This window comes from Clarias gariepinus, chromosome 25, assembly GCF_024256425.1.
Source record: "Clarias gariepinus isolate MV-2021 ecotype Netherlands chromosome 25, CGAR_prim_01v2, whole genome shotgun sequence".
Lineage (NCBI taxonomy): Eukaryota > Metazoa > Chordata > Actinopteri > Siluriformes > Clariidae > Clarias > Clarias gariepinus.
Window position 1 is genome coordinate 2597814 of NC_071124.1, and position 21986 is coordinate 2619799.

Consider the following 21986-nt stretch of genomic DNA (forward strand, 5'->3'; position numbering starts at 1 on the left):
TAATATGAAATGGGAAATTGCTGAGCTTGGAAGATTGTACACGGAAGGATCGTTATTGCAATTGCGCTTACAGAAATTTAGGCTTGTGCCATTTATATGGTTATTAGTTTTCTTATTAGTTATTGACATTAGTTTTATGGCAAACCTGATCACATTTAAATATATTGGAATATAACCCCTAACAGAGTATTTATAATTTTTAGTTTTTGTAGCAATGATTTTTAATGACTTCATTGTTAAATGATTCAAAAAAGTATCTTTGGTCGTTTATTGTGTTGAAAGGTCATTATTTCCATTTAAGCATTTATTGATTACATAAGGTTGAGGTTGCATTTCTTAATTCGAAAGAGACATGTATAGAATGTTACAGAGTGGAATGGTATTGGAGTTTATAGATAAATAACATTCCACACCTTGTCTCTAAATTAGTCTTAGAATTTCAACCAAGCTTTATTACGCTGTAAAAGCGTTTTTTTTTTTTTTTTTATATATATATCTCCAAAATAGTGGGGTTTTCTAGCTGTTACGTCGATACACTGAGCCCCTGTCCTCAAAACATCCCTTCACCCTGAAAAAAAAAATTAAAATGAAAAACTCAAATTGGTACCAAAAATACATTGAAGCGAGCATATGACCAACAAGACATGGAGCTCAGTTGCCAGACGAGTGCTCTCACGGGAAATGAAGAAGTGGGTCAATAACGAACCTTCAGGTCATTTCCCTGGAAGAGAGAGTGACACGGAGAGCTGCTGCAGAACGGTCAATGATAGAGTGTGTTTAAAAATACGTCCAATCATTAATATTTTAACAAAATATATATTATCACTATATGGATTAGGGTGTAGGTAAAGATTTTTAAAATACAGTATAGTGTCTAATACAGGTTGGCCCAGAGGTCTGAACCTAAAAGCATTTTTCTTTGCATAAAATGTCTCATTTTCATTTTTATTTTTGACCCTCGATGGCTTTGATATTAATAATAAAAAAAAAAAATTAAATAGAGACACAGCTAAGCATGTGAAACCTTCTGCCTTGGGCTCATATCAAGTCAGTGTGTGAATCACAATCAGCTGCACTAAAGGAGGAAATCATCTCATCTCTGCATGGAACAGCAGCAGTTTTGATACAAAGGGAAATGTTCAGTGTTCTTATATTGTTCTTGAAGACATCTAATATTTAAGCATTTGCCGTACTTTAGACCTTTAAATACATACGGTTCTGGATTCAGGCTTTTGGCCAAAAACAGGACTTTTATTTTTCCTTCTTTTTATAGATAATGTTGCAAACTTTTTCTAGCCAACACTACAGTAACTATCATGTAAACCACATCTATTAGACAGTTTTACTAGCTTTAAATAAATCTATGAATTGGTGATTATTGATGGTGTCAATTTTGATTAGATTAGTTTGTTCGATTTTGTTGATTAAATTTGATTAACTTCTTACAGCAATATTTTTTATTTTTGCCTGAATTGTCTCAAGCAGATATATTTTATATTCATTACAGGGGCTAAGGTAGTAAAATCTACTAAAAGTATTAATTAAACATTAAAAGGCTGTGTTTTTCTTTTTTGTAAAAATACTCTTTTGGTTCTGACAAATGCCTGCTCCACACTCCAGTCCAGTAGGTGGCATTAATGTGCCAATGGTCTATAAAATAATGTGCAAATTACATTAGCAAGATTGAATTATTTATTTGGGGAATATTTTAATAAATATAGCAATTTTTAGACCACTAATGTACTGTACTCAAATGGAAATGTACTCAAATAGTTAAAAAAAAAGGCTAAATCAATTAGAAAATTAAAACAGACCCAAATATTCAATGAAAGATCAATTAAATTGTATAATCAATTAAATCGCACATCTCTACTAGTGCCTTAGTTAAGATTATCAACCAGGTTCGATAACCTTAATGTTAGCACTCACACGCTTATGAAGTGATAGAAGGTGCTGAGCAAAAACTAATAATTATTAGCCTTTGCCTGAAATTTTATTTATACATAAATTAATTAAATTAATTAATATTATAATTTTCAATTAAATCACTAATGAGCAAACTGCTGTATAAAAGAAAATATAGAAAGTAAATCAAAAGGAGCAGGCATTTATATCTAGTCATAAAACACCAAATATTCATATGCTGCAGAAAAAAGAAAATAAATGAAATGCTTATGGACAGTGTCTGCTTTCAAGATTAAAGCCTGAAGGATTAAAAGTGAGACCTTTCCTTTGAACCAAGCCGTGCTATAATGAAAAAAGTGGAGGAGAGAACAGAGAGGCCAAATCCTATCACTTTACAAAGTTGTCTTGAGGCAAAAATTCTGGAGAAATTCATCTTTTTGTGCTTCATCATCAAGCACAAATATGCCACACAGAAGCAAGGCGATTTTGGGAAATGGCATTTGAAGAAATATAAATAGTACATACATAATTGAATCTGATCTTTAGAGAAAAAAAGTCTCAAAGGAGAAGCAATTAATCTATATCAGGTTTTTACACACCGTGTGTAGGAGGAAATGGGACCTTGGCCTTTAGAATTTCTGCAAAAAATAAAAAAGGATGCAGTGGAAAGGGAATTAAAATATTAGTTGAAATAGTAGAACATTCTGTATGTGGTTGATAACACCCCAAAGGAATAAACCATTAAAGTAGTTTTATGAGATTCTCTGACATTAGTTATGTGTAGGAGGAACGGGACTGAGAGCAGATTTCCAAATGATGACTCATTTACAAAATGTAACTTATGCTAAAACAAAAAGAGAGAGAGAGAGAGAGAGAGAGAGAGGGAGGGAGAGAGAAAAGTCATTAATGTCCTCAAAAGTAGGGTGATGGTGGCAGGAGCAAAAAAAAATATATATATATATATATAATAATAAAATATAAAAAAAATCTATGAATAAATAAAACACAATTGAAAGATTTCTGCTTTAAGGACACAGCTACAGTGTTCACGGTGTGAACCTTGTTATAACCTTTATAACTGGAAAGCAATACTTTGTTTTGTTTTTTTGTCGTATTTGACTGGGATAAGAAATTGAGTTTAACCTCATATTAAAAAAATTGAATGCGGCAAAGTCTGAACATGTGATGTTTTGTATAATAACTGTGCCAGATTGTAATTTACACTGATGTAAAGCAGCAGACTTACCTACAGGTGACATCTCAGGGACGCTAGCTACATATGGCCCCTCAAGGAATTTAGGTTCATTGTCGTTGATGTCCTGGACCTTGATGACAAACGTGGATTCGGGTTCGAGGGCTCTCCCTGTGAATACGTCCACAGCCTGCGCCTTCAGCGTGTAGTATGCCTTCTCCTCACGGTCTAGGCTCCTTAAGGCGTGGATGTCTCCCGTGCTGGGCTCGATGGTGAAAATGGAGCCGACTCCATCTCCGGACAGCGTGTACTTCACCAAGTTATCTCCTCGATCCAGGTCACTGTGTAGCTGCAAGGTTCATCATAATGAAACACTTAGGCAGAAATCACATTACGCCGAGGGGAAAGTAGGACAAAAAAGTGCTTACAGCTAAAAGTGAGCAGATTCATGAGCTGCCCAAGGCTCATCAAGCACGAGGATCATCATCAGATTTTGTCCTTAACCATCATTTCAATTCACAGTTAAGATGGGGCAAGTCAGTGACTCTTAATTCAGGACTTTTGCAATATTTGACAATGCTCCAACAATAAAATATCTCTACTAGCCAAGGTTGCCATAATGGGGGCGCGGGTGTAGTAAGAATTCCAGGGGCCCCTGAATTCCTGGGGGCCCCTAAATATGTCATGGCAGTTGAAAAACGTTGTCATGGTCAAGTTACTATATTAGACTTTTAAGGGGGCCAGAATCCCTAGCACTTGTAAAACCCCAGGCTTTGTAACAGACAGCCAAATCAATCAGGAGGAGGTACCTCCACTTACTTGTTCAGAAGGTTCATGCGCTTCTGTTAGCATGCACGCATTGCATAGAATACTGATAATACACTTGGCATCTTTGTAGGATATGTAATTATTTATCTGTAGTAATAGCTTTATAGCTGGTGGATCTAGAAACTACCCCTTGAAAACTTGTTTTGAGTCAGAAAAAAAACATACTGAATGTAATACTAGTCCATCACAACGTACCATTTACACACACACACACACACACATATGAGAGAGGGAGACTGAGAGAGTCAGTCAAATAAATGTATACACATTTCAGGAAAAGACTATTAAAATAGTAAATTTTTTGAGACATGGTGAACTATAAGTTACTAAATATATATTTAATCACTCATAGATGCTTAGAGACAACTCAGAGTAGCCAATCCACCCACAGGGGTGCTTCTTGGAGATGAGAAGAAACTGGAGATCCCTTGGGAAACTATGTAGGGATTAGGAGGGTATGGAAAACGCAAGCTTAAACTAAAGACCCTGGAGCTGTGAAACAGTACCAAGTATGCCACCTTCAATCTGAAACACTGGGATATTTGGGATAGGGGTTATAATTAAACACACATAGCCTTTTTAAACACAAATGAAAAAGAAAAAAAAAAACATACAAGATGGACCAACATAATCCAACAATTGGCAAGTTAGTGGACTTAAATAAATAGAATAGATAGGGTGGGTTGGGGGCTTGAATCTCATCTCCGGTCTTGGTGTGTGTTGTGGTGCTTGGTCGGTTTCCTCTGGTTACTTTGATTTCGTCTCAAAGATATGCTGTGTAGACTGATTAGTGTTTACAAAGAGCCTAGAGTGAATGTTTGGGTGTGTGAGTGTGTGTTGTAACATGATTGTCAATCATGTTCACTTCCAATTCAAAAGGTTTTGCCATTCTTGCACGCCTTACAATATTGTATGGAAAAAGAATCACACAATGTGTATTTGTATAGACTACCAAAGTGTCCATTTTACTATTCGTGTTTAAACTCTGTGCAAACATTCATCCTCATTAAGCCGAGTGTATCCAGAGACTACCCTTGGAACTCTATGAGTAAATATGTCCTAAATGGTGTGCCAGATCGTTACCATAGCACCAGAGGCACACACTTACTCACACCTTGGGGTAATTTAGCATAGGCAATGGACAGAGCTACTTCACACTGAAGAAAGTGCATCTTTCAATCTCAGCAGGGTGTATGTGATTCTTATAAGAGAAAAGCCTAAAAGATCCATCCACACTCCCTTTTGCAACATGTATGAATTCATTATGTAGCCCTTCAAGCTGGCTCTATGGTACAAGACACTCCTCCAATTATAACAGGGACATAAAACAGGCGCCATGTTCTGCTTTATTTATATGGTTAACCTTTTATAAAAGACATCATTAAGGTTTGGCTTGCAAATTAAAAACAGACAGCGTTCACTCTCCATCCAGCCGTGCTGCTGAGGATGTCAACTGTCAGAGCATTCCTGCGAGATGTTCTTAGGGTACACTGGCTGTAGTCTCTTAATGATGGTAGCATGATGAATTTTCATTTGAAAGGTCACGCAGAGTGAACAAATTGTCCCACTGAGATAATCTATCTTTAGTTTAAAAGGCTGATTGCTTCTCATACGAAAGCAATTACTCACCCTTTTTCATTTATATTCCGTAATCGATGATCAACCTGTTTAACTCGTGCTGAGAGTTATCCTGATTCAGCTAACCCTCAGCAGGAGTAGTGTTAGCTGATCACCTCGTTTTCAAGCCTGGTTTTTAGCCTGATTCAGCTGAGTCTGTCCTTGTCGACCCTAGATTATGGATTTTTTAAGCAATTAGAATCGACAGCTCTAATTTCTTCCATCTCAATCAGAGCAAGTTGGAGTGTATTGGATATTTGACTATGGATGCAGTCCTCCCGCAGGAGGAAGGTTGAATCTAGGACAAAGTCTCTCTGGCAGAATGGTTCCAAGTAGAAGAAGAAGTAAAAAAGTAAAACCTTAGCCTTAAAAAAAACTTACTTAAGTATCTTAAAAACCATGTTCGTTACGAGTGTTTTATTGGTTACGTTAACATGGACAATATGTCTTTTATTAAATTGAAATCAATTAAATTAGGGATTTAGAGATTAGAGATTTAACTGTTTCCATGATGCTGATTTGATAGGATGTGTTTACATGCTCAGATTATTTAACATAACTTTTTAACATGTCGAAAATGGTTCTGCCTGCTACCTAAATTTGCTAGAAATTAGTCTGCCCGTATGAATCCCACTTTCTGCATTATGATTGGTTACAGAAATTTAGTTTCTGCGCTGGATTGTGTTCTATAGGAATAAAAATGAATTTTTATTCTAATCAGATTCTAATTTCTATTATTCGCATAACATTAGGGTGTGTGTAAATCAAAGATTGAAATCCGAATTATTCTTCTTAAAAGTCAATAAAAATTGATCCGAAGTGCAGCTTTCAACAAATGTATGGCTTTTAACATGTTTTAAAATACCGACAAGGTGGCTTAGTGGTTAGCACTGTGGCCTCACATCTCCAGGGTTGAGGGCTCAAGTCTGTCCTTTCTGTTTGTGTGCATAGAGTTTGCATGTTCTCCCCAGGCTGGGTGGGTTTCTTCCATGGACTGCAGTTTCCTTACACTGTGTAAAGTTATTGAGAGTATGTATAGTATATTGAGACTTGCACCCTGTCCAGGGAGTACCTTGCCTCATTCCCTCATTTCTTTGGGATAGGTGAAGTTCATGTTTTCACTTACTGTATGTTATAGCAGTTAAAAAACTAATCTCATCAGCAGCCTCTCTTTATTCATTTGGTTGAAGTTAAAAAGACATAAAACCACAGTTTGTCATGTTACCAAAAAACTACAAAGTGTTTCACATCATCTATCCTAAACATCAGGAAACTTGGTGTTACAAACACTGACACTGATTCTAGAAAATTTATCAACACCCTCCGTTAAACCAGAATCCAGAATTCAAACGTGCTCTGGAATAATTCAGGATAAATCTGTAATTGGAGTCCACGCTATAGGACCCCTATTATACTGTACATAATACAGTAAATATGCACATTTGATTTTACAATGTGCAAGTATACTTTAAATTTTTTTCTGGCAGTCCTGCAACTTGAACTTACATCCTTCCAGTCACTTTTACAGGACCTTAATCACTAAGCTAGCACCACCGCCACCACTCTTCATCTAACTCGCAGCATGGGCCAAATTTACTGATTACTTAATTGCACATGCTGTGCAGTATAATCACGCTTTGAAAGAACTCTGAAATCCCGAAAGTACAAGCCTGAAAATCTCAATGTTTTTTATATGCAGTAGGTGAGAAATTCTTTAAAGATTTGTTGTACAGTATATGATTAAAAAACAAATTGATATCCGAATGTCAGGCCAAAATTTGCCTTAAAAATAAATAAACCTGTTAGAGCTGCTGTTGAAAAGAAACAAATACGTTCTGACCAATCTGAGTTTATATTTTGACCCATCATTGTTGAAGGAATGTCTACAGAGAATATCAATAAACCCTGAAAGTGACCACAAAAGTAATTTCAGCATCTAGCGCCTCGGTTGCTCTCAAGGTTTCTTCATGTTCTTCTCATAAAGGGTTTCTGTAAAGCTGAATTTCTGTTAAAAACACAATTTAAATTCTTTTCAGCTTGGATAGTGTTACAGCTTTTCACTTCTTCCTTATCCCCATCCCTTATCACTTTGTATAAAATGCTCAGATTGCTGAAAACGGATCACACTAAGGTGACACCTTTGATCACGTTTCATATTTCACAGCTGCGTCGCTCGACTCTGTTTCTTTTTACATTCTGATTGCTGAAAATGTACCGTTCAAGTATAAATGACTGAAGTCGAAAGATCTGTAAAATGTCATCCTAATGTGTTCGTGTACAAATTACACACGCAGTGTTGGCACTTGGTGGGATTGACTGGGAATGGTGTCTTAACCTTTAAAGGAAGAAGACACATTCTTCAGAATGTAATCAATTTAAAGCTATTCGAAATATCTACATGGTTTGGACTGTCAGAAAGTTCGAGCTCTTCGAAAATCTGTTTTTGTGAAGGTCATAAAACACATGGAGACTGGGTCCAATTGGTAAACCTGTAGATTTGTGAATAAATGCAATGAAAGCAGAAATGTGGTTTTAAGAAAACACAGCAGTAAGGAGATTCAAAAAACTCAAACTTATATTTATCAATTATCCATCCATCCACCCATCCATCTTGAGTAGGGTCAGAGGGATATCAACTGGGATATACTAACCCAGAAACACACACGCTCAATCAGGCAATTAGAAAATACCAATTAGCCTAATCTGCATGTCTGTTTATTGTAGGAGGAAAACTGGAGCACCCAGAGGAAGCCCAACAGGGGTGTGGAGAACATGCAAACTCCAAACACACACAAACCCATGGTGGGACTCATGACCCTGGAGGTGAAAGGCCACAGTGCTAACCACTACCAGTGCCACCTCAACTTCACCACAACTCAACCTCCTGAACTACTGATTTGTCCTCTATTGTCATTCATTTTTGAGTGAAACCTGGCTATTATATAAATACTTATTCTTTCTCAAATTAACTATATGCTCTATAAGTTTGCATTCTTCACCATTATTGAAGGAAACACCTCAGAAATCTTTGTGCAAAGGTTCTGCAGTATGAAGATCACCATAATTATTAGAGATAGCTTTCAAAGTTTTCCTCCGCACCTTTAAGTCAGCCAACTTTTTAGTCTTTTGATCTACAGACGAGCACTGACCACCTCCTTTACACTCTGATTCATTTTCAACCAAAGAATGAAGCGTCTTTAAGACTATTATGTCCTGATGCAATTTTCCCAGGAGGTTTCTTTAGGTAAAACTCTTTAGGTTAAATTTATAAGAGTCACTGCTTCTTCTGCTAAAGTGAAGGAGGACTTGATAACCCGGCCCGCACAGCTCTGACGTTACCAATACCGCTCGGCAATCCCTGGTCTGCCCTGACACGACTCCACTAGACCTGACGTGATGGTTCAATTCAACCGTGATCCCATTAAAGCTTAGGATACGGCTTTCTCAACAACCGAGCCTTGATATTCAATTTGGAACATCTGAGAGAATATAAAATCCCTTTAACCCAATGCCTTTGCACTGAATGCACAATCAATGCTCTCAATGGATACAAGTTATACCGCCAAGTTACCCTGCCATAAGCAACGGATAATAGCATGTCCCCCATGTACGATTAGACCACTGCGGTCAACATAAATCAGTAAGCAATCACCAAGCTCAAGCCGATAAAATTCTCTTTTGGAGCTTTGCATTTTCGCCAGCGTCCACGCATTTGAAAGACCTGTGGAATAGCATCAGCATGCATTTTTTTTACATAAGTTCACAAACCATTATTCACAGATTTACTCTCATTAAAAGTTAGATCATTTTAAGAAAACAATTTAATAAGGACGTGGGAAGTAGGATACCGATCCAAACCCAAGGGAAAGCAAATGTCTCAGATCATAGCTATCTGTTTCATCAGAGGTGAAGTGATGCACATGATCTTACTGAAAGATTCAGCTTCATCGACAAATTTGTCACGGCAAATTAAAATCAATGCTTGCTTATCCTTTTAGCAAAGTCAAGCTTTGTGCAGGAAGGCTCGGTGCTAAAACTCATCATAAGAAGTCACTCAATTAGACTAGGCCTGTATTGTATTCTATCATTATATGAGCAGAATTATATGCCTTGTCCATTTTAAGATCTTAAAACATAAACTGGGGCATTTCTACTTAGCATGCCAATCAGATGGTGGCTTCAAACCAAATAGATAGATCTCCAGATATGACTTAATGTCAGGCATTATATTTGCCTTATTATTACAAGAAAAGTCAGACTGATTGGCTGCTGCAAGGATAAAAAATTGCAGGTATGAATGCCTTTGCTGTTTTATTTTCTGTGAGTGTTTTAAGCTGAGCATCACTACTGAGAAAACATGCACAGAGAGTACAGAGTACTTACAAATAGTAACAAAGTAAATGTACTTACTTTCTTTCTACATCTGGACTAACACTAGCTAGCATTACAGACAATACTTTGAAGGTCTTTTCACTTGAATTGTTAAACAAAGCCACCAACTTTTAGATTATTTGTTCAACCTTATCTCTTTCATTTGTTTTAAATTTCCCCATTGATTTATTGGCCAACTGTCAAAGTATGTTTTCACTGCGTAAAAATGAAAAATTAAATCTTATTATTACAGATCGTCAGATTCATGGTTTACCTTTCCAACATACTGCGGCTCAGATCCCATATACTCCTCCAACACAAAGAACTGGTTCCACACCCAACCTCGCTTGACTCTTTGGATGCCGGCCATGCCGTGCCTCCTGTGCTCCCTCAGACCCCCATGGTGCTCCTTTCCCCACCTGTGCATTGGAGAAACAAAGCTCTTGTCCAGGAGATACCAGAGGAACAGGAGCACACAGTTCCCCGTGAGCATTGGAAACGTTTCGGTGGGTATGGACCTTCAGTTTGGAATACTAAGTGATTTTGAGAGCTGAACAGAGATGATCGCCGAATCCGGGGGAAAATGCAACACAGTGCTTCGATGACATTGATGAAGGTTCAGGACTGCTTGAAATTTTCCAGCGTTCCACCTGTAGGAAAGAGGACATTACATGGATCAGAACATTCCTGGTACTAATTTCTGAGCACGTCCAGGATGATATATTGGGTTGTTTGGATCATCCATATGTATAGGGGGGAAAAATGGATGTCTTTTCTGTAACGTCCTATTTTGGTTTTGTCTTTGAGGCAGTAAGGCGTATCTTCCTGCCTTCTCGGGCATGATGCAATCTTACAGGAATATAAGTATATTTTTTTCCCTGGGAATTATGGTGCAACAGGAATTTGAGGAAACTTGAGTGTAATTTGCACTCTTGAACCTAGCATTAGGAGGCGTGCGAAAAGTAAAAATAGGTACAAATTTAGTGATTTTTATCAGCGTAAGCTTTTTGGAAGGACTCCAGTAGTACGTTAGGAGAGTAATGTATTGGATTTTTGCAAAGCATTAGTCTTTAAAAATGAGCCTTCTGTACTTCAGGATCAGGGATGCTTATAGCTTGATTATGCAGATGGTTTATTGTGAAAAAAAAATCTAGCACTGAGGCTCAGGGTCAAAAAAATAATAGAAGACCATACACACTCTAAAACTGCATAATTTAGTTTTCCTTTCGACCATATTGGCGCACAAAATGAAGGTATATTAGGGTGAAGTTTAAAATTAAATTGTGAAAATAAAACACAGGTCAGCACAGTTCTCTGTGGAGAACATTCTCTGTAATTATCCAGATTCAAAAGAACAGTGGAAGAAAACGTCATTCAAAAATGCTAATGTGGTTAAAAGCAGTAAAGACAAAAAATGGCACTCAACAATGCTAATCAGCTAACAGACGACAGCTTGTCGGAGTGAATTTAAAACGTTTTCTTCTATCCCTTTAGGAGTGAGTTAAAGGTGTAAGAAGACTTCAAGGCAAATCTAGTGTGCTACAAATCTTGCAGGAAAATGTGTTTTGCTAATCGCCAGACAGCCTCAAATAGCAAGTGATGACAGTCCTCAAACAGTCACAGAGCTGAGTTTGGACGTCCGCAGGAACACAGGAGCGTCCCAGGAGAACGAACTTACAGCTCATTATACCACGACGCTGTCGATTTGCTGCGTTCTGAATCACTTTCTGACAGTCGCGCAGCTGCAAATCACAGATTTATATTAGCATTCTAATGCGTTAGCGTTTCTGTAGTCACAGCTCGTTCACTGGGACTTTTATAGTGAAGGCTTCGTAAACAGATTTCAAACAATGACTGATGTAATATTTAGCATTTATGTAAGGAGTCTCAAGAGGAATAAAACATTCTATGAAGGTCTGTTATAGAAGCACAATCATTTCCATGTCTATAGTTACTAGGCTCCATCACAAAACCATGTTGTTCATTATTTTCCTATAACAGCATGTTGTATGGCAGTTCTCAGTTATTAAATTTATTCATGACATTTCATGTATATTTTAGTTTAGTCATTTAATCTCGCTAGTTATGCACAAGGGGTGACCTCCAAACTCCAAAATTGAAAGATTCCATTGGAACTCCAAAGTATGCAGTTACTCAAACGACCACTAGGAGCCGGCTCTAAAAGTGAGGCAATCCTCCTGGAGCCAGAAATAAACGTTTACAGTCTGGTACAAAAAAATAATGGTTTTAGTCTCCATGGCTAGATTTCCTATTCATGACAACTGTATGGGGCGAATTTTTATGTAACTTATTAGATAAAATTAAATTAAACCTTAAAGTTATGCACAATTAGGGGCGTGGCCGATTGACCACAGCCGAGCTTCAAAATTGCTTTTCAGAGAACCTACGAGTGACGTCACAGAGGGTTTGTCCAGTGTATTTTAAGCTGTCTTTGGTTATGCACACTGTATTAGCTACAGTAGCTATAAAAATATGACCATTTGGATTTAGTCTGTATGATTTTATATCAAAACAAACAAACAAAATGTCAATAAAAACACCAGGGAGTATTTAGATGTATTTTTAAAGGGCACCTATTGTGCAAAATTAATGTTTAGACAATGTCATGGGTCTCCATTGTGTGTGTGTGTGTGTGTGTGTGTGTGTGTGTGTGTGTGTGTGTGTGTGTGTGTACAAAAAAAGAGACTATAGCCTACATTTCCTGACTTTTGGCATTGTTTTCTATTTTTGTTGGCCAGGGTTTATAGGAACCAATTAGATCCCACCTTGATATGACCTCATATAAGAAAACATCCCTCCTCCGGCTATATAAAGTATGTGTAAGATATTTGAAAAGTATTTTAGCCGCAGCATTAACACACACACACATACACACACGAGTGCTTTAAGATCTGTGTTACTTTGTTAAAGAAAACGTAAATCATGGGACCTTTAAAGTCATCAAGGTGAAAAAGGATTATAGCCGGAAACATGCAGAAATCTAACCCACAGAATGATGGTTTGATATAAAGCTCCTGCAGCTTGTACACAATCAAAAACAAAGTGTGAATTCAATCTGTCGGCTTCTATAAACTGCTCCCTCAGAGTAAACAGTCTTGGCTGATGTGTAAGATGTGCATTGTTATGCCGAAGCGTGAATAACAGGAAAGCGCTTCAGGGCGCTTTGCATTAGCAGTCTGGAGTAGTTACAGGACTAAGCTGCTTATTGCTGAATAAACATTCGGCGTTTCAGGACGCCGCAGCCGGCCGAATCACTGAACCTGCGCTGTCACATTCAGTTAAAGAAAAAGAGGCTATTGTTAGCCAGAAGCTCGCGGCTAAGCAGAAAGTTACGAGGTAAGCAAAAGGGTTGTTGGAGAAATGGAGCTGACAGCACACCCACGCAATGCGAGATTAAAAGGAAACAAATGAGTTTCCTTAATATTCCTGAGATTTTATTCAGTTGAGACGTTAAAGGAAATAATGTCGGGTTACACGAGGCTAAAAAAGGAAACAAAGAAAAAAAAGCTGCTGTAATGTCCATGTGCAAGGAATAAAACATGATACAGGAGGGGAATAATTAACAACAAGCTGGTGCAATAAGCTGTTTTATTTCTTTTAGACAACATCATATGTTTTTTTAATCCAATTATTGTTAATTTGGTGCTATAAAACATCGGTAAAGCAAAGTTAATTTCCATAAGTTATAGCACCTATAAACACTCGTTCCCCCACCAGTCTCTCGTTATTCTCATTATATATATATAAAACACGTTCTGTTTATGCGCTATAGATGAACGTTTTAGCATGTGCATGTTAATACACTAAACCCGTGATTTGAAGCTGCGCACCTGTCTAGAACCTTTATTACCTCTCGACCAATCAGAATACAGGATTCGACAATGACATAAACGCATCTTAAAACACCGGAACTCTAATTAAACACGATTCCAATTAACAGCTAACATCTTTCTCGTGGAAGTTCATCTAAATCAAGCTAGCGAGCAGGGATTAGCGTGCATCGAGTCAGCGGCGGTGACATATGCTGCCTCTGGCACACAGTCAAGACGGCGACGGTGCGAATCGGCAAATTAACGTCTGCGTTTCCCTGAAAATATGGCCTTTTTTTTTGTCACCAGATATGATTAAAATGAAGATGTAATCCAGGGGGAGACAGAACAAACAGACTGTTGGCTTCATAAGAGTGCATTTTTTATTATTAGCACTTCACCATCTTGGCCGTCCGCCGCCAAGTGAATGATTAGAGCGTCCGGGGAGGACATGGAGTGTTTGTGTCTCACTTCATAAGCATGATTTAGTGCGGGGTTCACTCGTAATTGTGAGCTGATTAATTCCTTTGTACGTACAATGACAAACGTGCCGGGTGATGAACACACGATATATGTGACGTACTGTTATACAACCATCCTAACACACCAGCTATGCAAAATCTCATCTGAGCTGAAGAGTGTTTAATAAACAAACAGCACAAAATGAGAAAATAAAAACGCAACCCCGCAAAATCATAAACGGAAAAAACAAATAATTTGACAGTAAAACAGGCTTAGAAGCGCAATCGCAAAAACAAACACAACAGCTGTGTGTACAGTATAATGTACAAGTGTGTGTAATCTGTATGTTTGAATTTAAACTCTGAAGTGGATGTGGCTTCTAATGAAAAAATTCCTCCAGCAGTGTTGTCTCTTTCTCCTCTTTTGTGATCGGTGTGTTACCTGAGGGTGTGCACCTGTCTCATGTTCGTTCTTCATTAATTTGTCTGCTTACATCCTATTCAAAGTCACGCCGGTTACATCATTCATTAACGTTTTTGATTCATTTAGGCTAGCAACAACACACATCTGATAACGTTATGTCGTCTTAAACAACACGCCGTCTCTGCAGTAATCACTTCTAAGTCCTTCTGAATCGCCTCTGAACCATCCGTGTCGTTCTGTTCATGGCTAACGCTTAGCTACAAAGCTAACTAGCTTTTAACTCAAAATCAATCAAAGAATCTCAAATCCCTCTCTAACCCCTGATCAAGGGCACTACTTGGTGTGTGGAACAAGGGATTTTACATCCTACATAGTGCACTAGCTTTCTATTTACCACTATTAGGGATACGACCTAAAAAAAATGAAATAAGTGGAAATATAAAGTAAATCAGGTAAGATTCTCAGGACTGTCCACCACCTCCATGGTTTATTCTGCACACCTTTTGGTTACAGTGCACTGCTAAGAGTGTAAAAAACTACTTTTACCTCCTGTTTTTTACACTAACTATCGCTCGTTAACTGTCGTTTGCCAGCTCCACCAGTCGCGGTTAGTTAGTTTCTCCAGGAACGGATATGTGTTGATGGAGCAAAATAACTGATAAAAAAAAAAATAAAAAATCATAACCTCTTGATAATAAATGGTGTTTTTCTGTTGTATAAAAGTAATATTAGTGATACATTTACATTTACATTTAGGCATTTGGCAGACGCTCTTATCCAGAGCGACTTACATTTTTTTTTATCTCATTACACATCTGAGCAGTTGAGGGTTAAGGGCCTTGCTCAAGGGCCCAACAGTGGCAACTTGGTGGTTGTGGGGTTTGAACCTGGGACCTTCCGAACCGTAGTCCAATGCCTTAACCACTGAGCTACCCCCTATCCCATACAGAGTGTGATACTGTTTAATTAAAGAGCAGCTCGTTATAAATTGCATCTGCTGCAACAAGTTTGCATCCTCAGTTTGATAGTCGTTTTTTTCTCACCAGGCACTTTTTTTAAGTTAATAATAATAATATTAATAATAATAATAATTAAAGAAAATAACATAATAAAAAGTACTAAATAATAAATTACTCTGTCTTTCAGATGTTGGAAAATTTTGAGCAATATAATGCTGACACTGGAGACTCCTTCCATTTTCCCCTGAATTTAAAAGCGGTCACATGAAGCCTGGATCCTGTGAATGAGCTCTTAGTATAGAACAGATTTTAAAAGTTAATGACCACCAGTCAGAGTCCAGCACTGTGGCATAAAAAGAGAATACTACGACTTCTAAACCTACAGGGACATGGAGCGAAGAGACTGTCTTTTAACGACATCATTCATTATTATTAACACACGGCCGTATTGGCCGCACTCCTCTCTTCGCTCATTTTTCACTGCGAGTCTTTCAGGGGAAGGGACACATTCGGGCCACGCTGGTCTCAGAACTGCAGCGTAATTTGATCCTGGACTCGTGTAAAATACATGGATACGACAAGCTTTAGATGCAGAGTACAAATCCGCGCTAAAACCTGAAGCTGGGAGAAAATCTGACGCAGAGATTAGATCCTGTCTGAGATTATTGTCAAGCAGGAAGGAAACACTGTTCAGCAATCAGCAGCGAGGTCTGTGCAGCGTTTAGCAGATTCTCAAGGGCTGGAGATTTGCTACCCGGCTGCGTCCCTCTATAGGAGCGAAGGACATCGTCAATGTCGTCTTCCTTTAAGCCCTTCTGTTTTTTTTATATATATATATAAAGAAGAAGAAGAAACATATCACATGCATTAAAGTGTTCTTGGTCTCTGTGTTTGAAGAGCTTACTGACCTTTTCGAAGCCAGGCTCGTCAACAGCTCTTAAGAGACTTAATTAGTACGTGACATGAAGCACCGTGCAGTTTATTTGCGCTGCTGTCACATTCAACAAGGTGAAAAGCAAATGACTACATGCACATGTGCTCCTCTAAAGGCCTAGAACTCATATTTATATCCAAAATTAAACCCCAGTGGAACAGAGTGAGAATTGTGCTGGTGTATTTACACACCTGGCAAACATGTTTAAAAGCGTTCTCAGGTTTTCTTTTTCTGTTTTTTTTTTCTCACTTTACCTTTTTTTGTGAAAAAGTCATGTGCACTTTTAACACACAAGTCATTTTTTTCCATAATTTTTACACATAATAATTTAGTCCTTTTTACATGATTTCCAAAAAAAAAAAATTAAAAATAAACGGTGGCACAGTGATGTAGTGGTTAGCACTGTCGCCTTGCACCTCCAGGGTCTTGGTTCAATTCCTATCTCTGTCTGCATACAGTCCAAAGACATACAGATTGCTACATAATTACATACATTGCTGTTTCCAAATTGCCTGTAGTGTGTGTGCTCTGTGGTGGATTGGCACACTATCCAGTGTGTACCCCGCCGCGTACCCCCTGCGACCCTGTATACAGGATAAAGTGGTATAGACAATGAGTGAGTGAGTAAGTTAAAACAAACAAACAAACAAACAAAAAATATTTTGTAATTACACAGGATCAAATGACTTTCTCCCATAACCTGTTTACTGTATTAAGTGTAAACAAGTTTCACGTGATCCATACTTACTACATTTTTTTCTTATTTACAGGATTCTTACTTATATCATCTCTTTTACATAATTTAATACTTTTCACCTGATTAGGATTACAGAAGATTTCTACGTTGGAAATGTATTTATAATTAATAAATAATTATTATAATGTATTAAAAGATTCACATATTCTACACATTTTATTTATTTTTATATGCAATTCGTACATAAAACGTATAATTCTTTTTCTTTTCTTTTTTTAAATAATTTTTTAATACAAGGTTTTTTTAACCATCATTATTTTTTACCTGATTTGAAAAAAAATATATATATATAAATATATATATATATATATATATATATATATATATATATATATTTGACTCATTTGTTTCCATATTATTCTTTAACACAACTCCTGTACGATCTCTCTCACAACCATTTCACACATTGTTATGTTCATATGCATTTTTTTAAAAATGATCACATGATCTATTTATTTATTCATTTACTCCTTTCTGTGATTTTAACACATTCCGATTGGTTTCTGTTTCACATGATTCCTTTCACTTGGGTTTTATCTGCCTCTCCTGATGTTATTTACATGAACTCGGGTTATATTTCTGCTCCCTGTATGTGAGCTTTGGGTGAAACAGGAGTTAATATCCATCCAGCCATTTCTGATGCTGGCACAGACCAGTGAGCTGAGAATCTGGGTGTGGGAGTGGAGGATGGCTCGGCCCAGGGGACAGAAAAGCCATTCCGAGTTTCAGTGCTGTCCAGAAACACCAGAGAGGAGAAAAGGAAAGTCGCAGCGATCAATGATTATATACGATTTACCGCATTCTCGCAGGATACTCCCAAATTATTTCATTACTTCAAATGTTGAACTAAAACCCAAAAGATTACATGTGCATCAGGATTACCATTTATTAATAAGATTAACATGACGCTAATCATGTGACGTGGTAACAAACAGTGACACAAGCGCCGGCGTGACAGCTATGGATTGAGCTTCTTGGGTTTATGGAGCGGAGTTTAATATAGATGTGGGTTTACTGGAGGTTTAAAAGCATCATTAAATCAAAAGGAATGTAGAGCTGTGGCAGTGTTTATACAGAGTAGCCGTGTAGCGCCGTGGCACGTTATGACCCGGAGTGGATGTTAAAAATGTCCCTGGAAAACTCTGGAAAATACCCAGATGGAGGAACAACAGCAATGTCAGCTCTACACTGTGGCTCTGACAGATTCATCACTCCAGTTTCAGCTTTGTATAATCCAGACACACACACACACACACACACACACACACAGCTGTTATAATGGCTTGAATTTTTTTTTTTTAATCCATTTCTTTCTACATGGAATGTTTTCACAGGGTTAAGTGATTTTTTAAATGATTTGTCACACACAGTTCTTGCATGATTCATTCACTTTCACATTATTTGTACTTGATTAATTAATGTTCATGTCTGATTCCAGCACCTTTCATTTTTTCCACTTGTGATTCCTACAAGAATCGTTTATTTCCGCATGATCCCCACATAATTAACGTATTTGTGTTTGATGCCTGTATGATTCATTGTTTTCATCTGAATGTGATTCCGGAAAAAACAACAACAACAACAACAACATGGTATTGGTGCTAAAAAGTGTCTCATTTAGATGAAAAAGTGAATTTTCAAATAGGATCATTTTACACTATTTTTCATAATACCTAATGCTTCTTATCTTCCGATCCATGCTTCATTTTTTATAAACATGCGTACAGATATTATAAATACAATTTCATGCCCTTGTACAGTGTGTACAGTGTGGGTGAAAACGAACTCAGCAATATGTAATAGCTACAGAACTTGTAGTATCACTGGAGTCATAAATAGACCATAGTAAAAAGGATTTCATATTTCTCGCGTCGATGGTACGCGCATCAGCCGCGAGAGGCAGCACATGCAGCGTAAGCAAAGATGGCCGACCTTTTGACTGTTTAGAAGCGAGCTAAGATCGTGGCACGCTATGAAGTGTAGAATCCCATTGTTCTTGTGCTGAGATGGTGATATAAAGTAAAACGGAGGAATGCAACACTACAGTACGTCCGGAGACAATGAAAAAATTTTATGCAAAGCTGATGAGATCAGACTCAAGAAGAAGTGGCCGCCCATCCACCGCTCGCATTTAAAGATTTGTTTTAATTTTCCTGTGTAATGAAGTTTGTATTAGAAATATGGACTTTATCACTCGTTTTTAGTGCTCTGTCATTCAGATTAAACTCGGCCAATTTAAATTTCACATAAAAAGACATAAACATGAAAAATGTTATTATTATAAAATGCTTAATTATTAAGATATTGCAACATGAATTTGACATGGTTACGGACACTACAGATTTTTTTGCTTTTTAAGCTTTTGCCAAATACCAATTAAAGCAACAAGGTTTACAGGCCATATGTTTAGAAGATTACACCAGTTTAAATATCAATACTTACAAAGAAATATACATAATTTGGATTCTAAATAAATATTGTTTGAAGCAAGACAGTATAACACTGAATAATGCCCATTTTTGATACACATATAAAATCATCTGTCTAAAACGGCTGAAGTTAGCAACTTAAAAATTTTTATGCATTAACTTCAGAAGCAGCTTCTTTGACACACTTTCTGTATTATATGTATATAAAACATAAAAATTTAAAATCAGCACCAATACTGTGTTTTGGCCGATTGTTTATTTCCGCAAGTGATTCCTAAACAGTTTACATATCCTTATGTTTGATTCCTGCATGATTCATTATTTCTGAATGTGATTTCTACATTCATAGATTTTCCTCATGCAATTTTTAGATGATTCATTCATTTTCACATAATTCCTACACATTTATTCCTTTTTACACATTATACAGTACGCACACAATTTGTTTATTTTCCTTTGCAATTCCCACAAAATAATATATATATTTTTTATGATTTCTAGGTGATTCTTTCTCCCAAAATTTGATTCCCACTCAATTAATTAAATTCCACATGCGATTCCTACAGGGATTCTTTATTTACACAAATACTTCATTATTTTGTTCTGCTATGTTTAAAATTTTTACCTTGTTCTTTACCTGCCTGCGATACTTTACACCAAATTAGGTTTGATTTATTTCCTAGAATAAAAAGAAACGTGTAGGGGAGCTTAACCCGCTGTGACCCTGACCAGGCAGTTACTGAGGATAAAGGACCAGAATGACTGAATGGTGGAGCAGCACAGTGTACTGCATGTGTGTGTGTGTTAATGTTAGTTAAATGAATGTGTAAATGTGAATGTGAATGTGGTGTTTATTTTATCGAGTCCAGTAAGATCTTAATCTCAGTGCAGACCTCTGGTCTCCTTACTGTCTGTCTCTCTGTCTGTCTGTCTCTCTGTCTGTCTGTCTGTCCAGCCAGATTTTCTCATAGCATCACACAAATCTAAATGTTGAGTAAAAGGGATGTTATGAACCCTTACAGTATGTGTTGGATGTAATTATCTATTAAAAATAATCTACTAATGCGCTACTGCCTCAATGTAAACGAACACCTGCACCAATAGATATTAATTAGAAAAGATAAAGTGAATATTTTGACTGGGATTAGTTCATATTTTCACTTTGACTAAAATAACAGCGCTGAAGTGGTATAAGTGAATTTTAACACCCTGGATTTGGACAGACAGACAAACATGTACGTGGGCTTCAATCTGAAATAATAATATCACTGATTACAATAAAGCTGATCAGATTAGTTTTAGCTTTAACCTTTTAACTATTACTAAAAACTTAACGACGCGTCCTGACGCTATAAATTCTGTACTAAAACGAGTAGTGTGTGATAATCTAAATCATGTCTGTTAAGAACATATTCATCTGTTTATGTTATGTTTACTCTAATAAACCTGTGTACATTACAACGAGCGACAGGAACCTCTAATTAATAGATTGTCTTATGGGTGGATAAAGAATTATGGCTTCTTAAGGAATACTAATACATTTAAAGAGTTTATAAAAGACAAACATTTTCAGCTACACATTTTAAGCACAAAACAAATCGTAATTAATCTCCTTGCTTTTCTCCTCCAACCTGTGACTGCTGTCCTCCGTCCTAATCGTCCTCTCTTTGCTCTCATCACTCACGTCCTTTCTTCTCCTGATCGGCCACATCCATCGTCTCAACTTCTTAAACTCTGAAACATCTCCCACCTTTTAAAAGTTATAATTCAGGAACTCGACAGAACTCTCTCTCTCTCTCTCTCTCTCTCTCTCTCTCTCTTTTCAGTATTTTCCTCAGACAGCTGGTTAATGGGACTCTGCCCCCGGCTACTTTCTCTGTTTTAAATGTTGACTTCCTCTCTTTTCCGGGCACTGTGAAAGGATGTCAAATATTTGGAAAGTACCTATGAGAAATGGCGATGTCCTCTACACTTACAGGCTCTCACAAATAGTATAAATGATAGACCTCGGCCTGATGGGGAAAAAACTCTCAGACAAAAATGGGCGAGAAGCTGATGCTATAATACACCTCAGCTTTCTCTAACTCTCATAATATTGTTCTGCAAACTACAATGATTCTGTTTTTGCTGTTTACTCTGCTGACTCACGACTGTGCAGCAACGCACGGCTCGACCCACGTCATCAAGTTCACCGATGACACGACTGTGGTGGGTCTCATCAGCAACAACTGAATGGGAGTGTTTCTGAATGTGAACAAAACAAAGAAGATTGGTTGTTG

At 37.3% G+C, this 21986-nt stretch overlaps 1 protein-coding gene across 1 annotated transcript in view; it reads right to left on the reverse strand.

Moving 5' to 3' along the window:
• cdh12a (cadherin 12, type 2a (N-cadherin 2)) overlaps positions 1 to 21986 on the reverse strand; it is a 71720-nt gene that overhangs the window by 37600 nt on the left and 12134 nt on the right. The window contains exons 2-3 of the mRNA XM_053486965.1: positions 10188 to 10563; positions 3152 to 3446 (exon numbers count right to left, since the gene is read on the reverse strand). Of these exons, the coding sequence (XP_053342940.1) occupies positions 3152 to 3446; positions 10188 to 10406 (514 nt within the window). The 5' untranslated portion in view covers positions 10407 to 10563. The remainder of the gene's footprint in view (positions 1 to 3151; positions 3447 to 10187; positions 10564 to 21986) is intronic.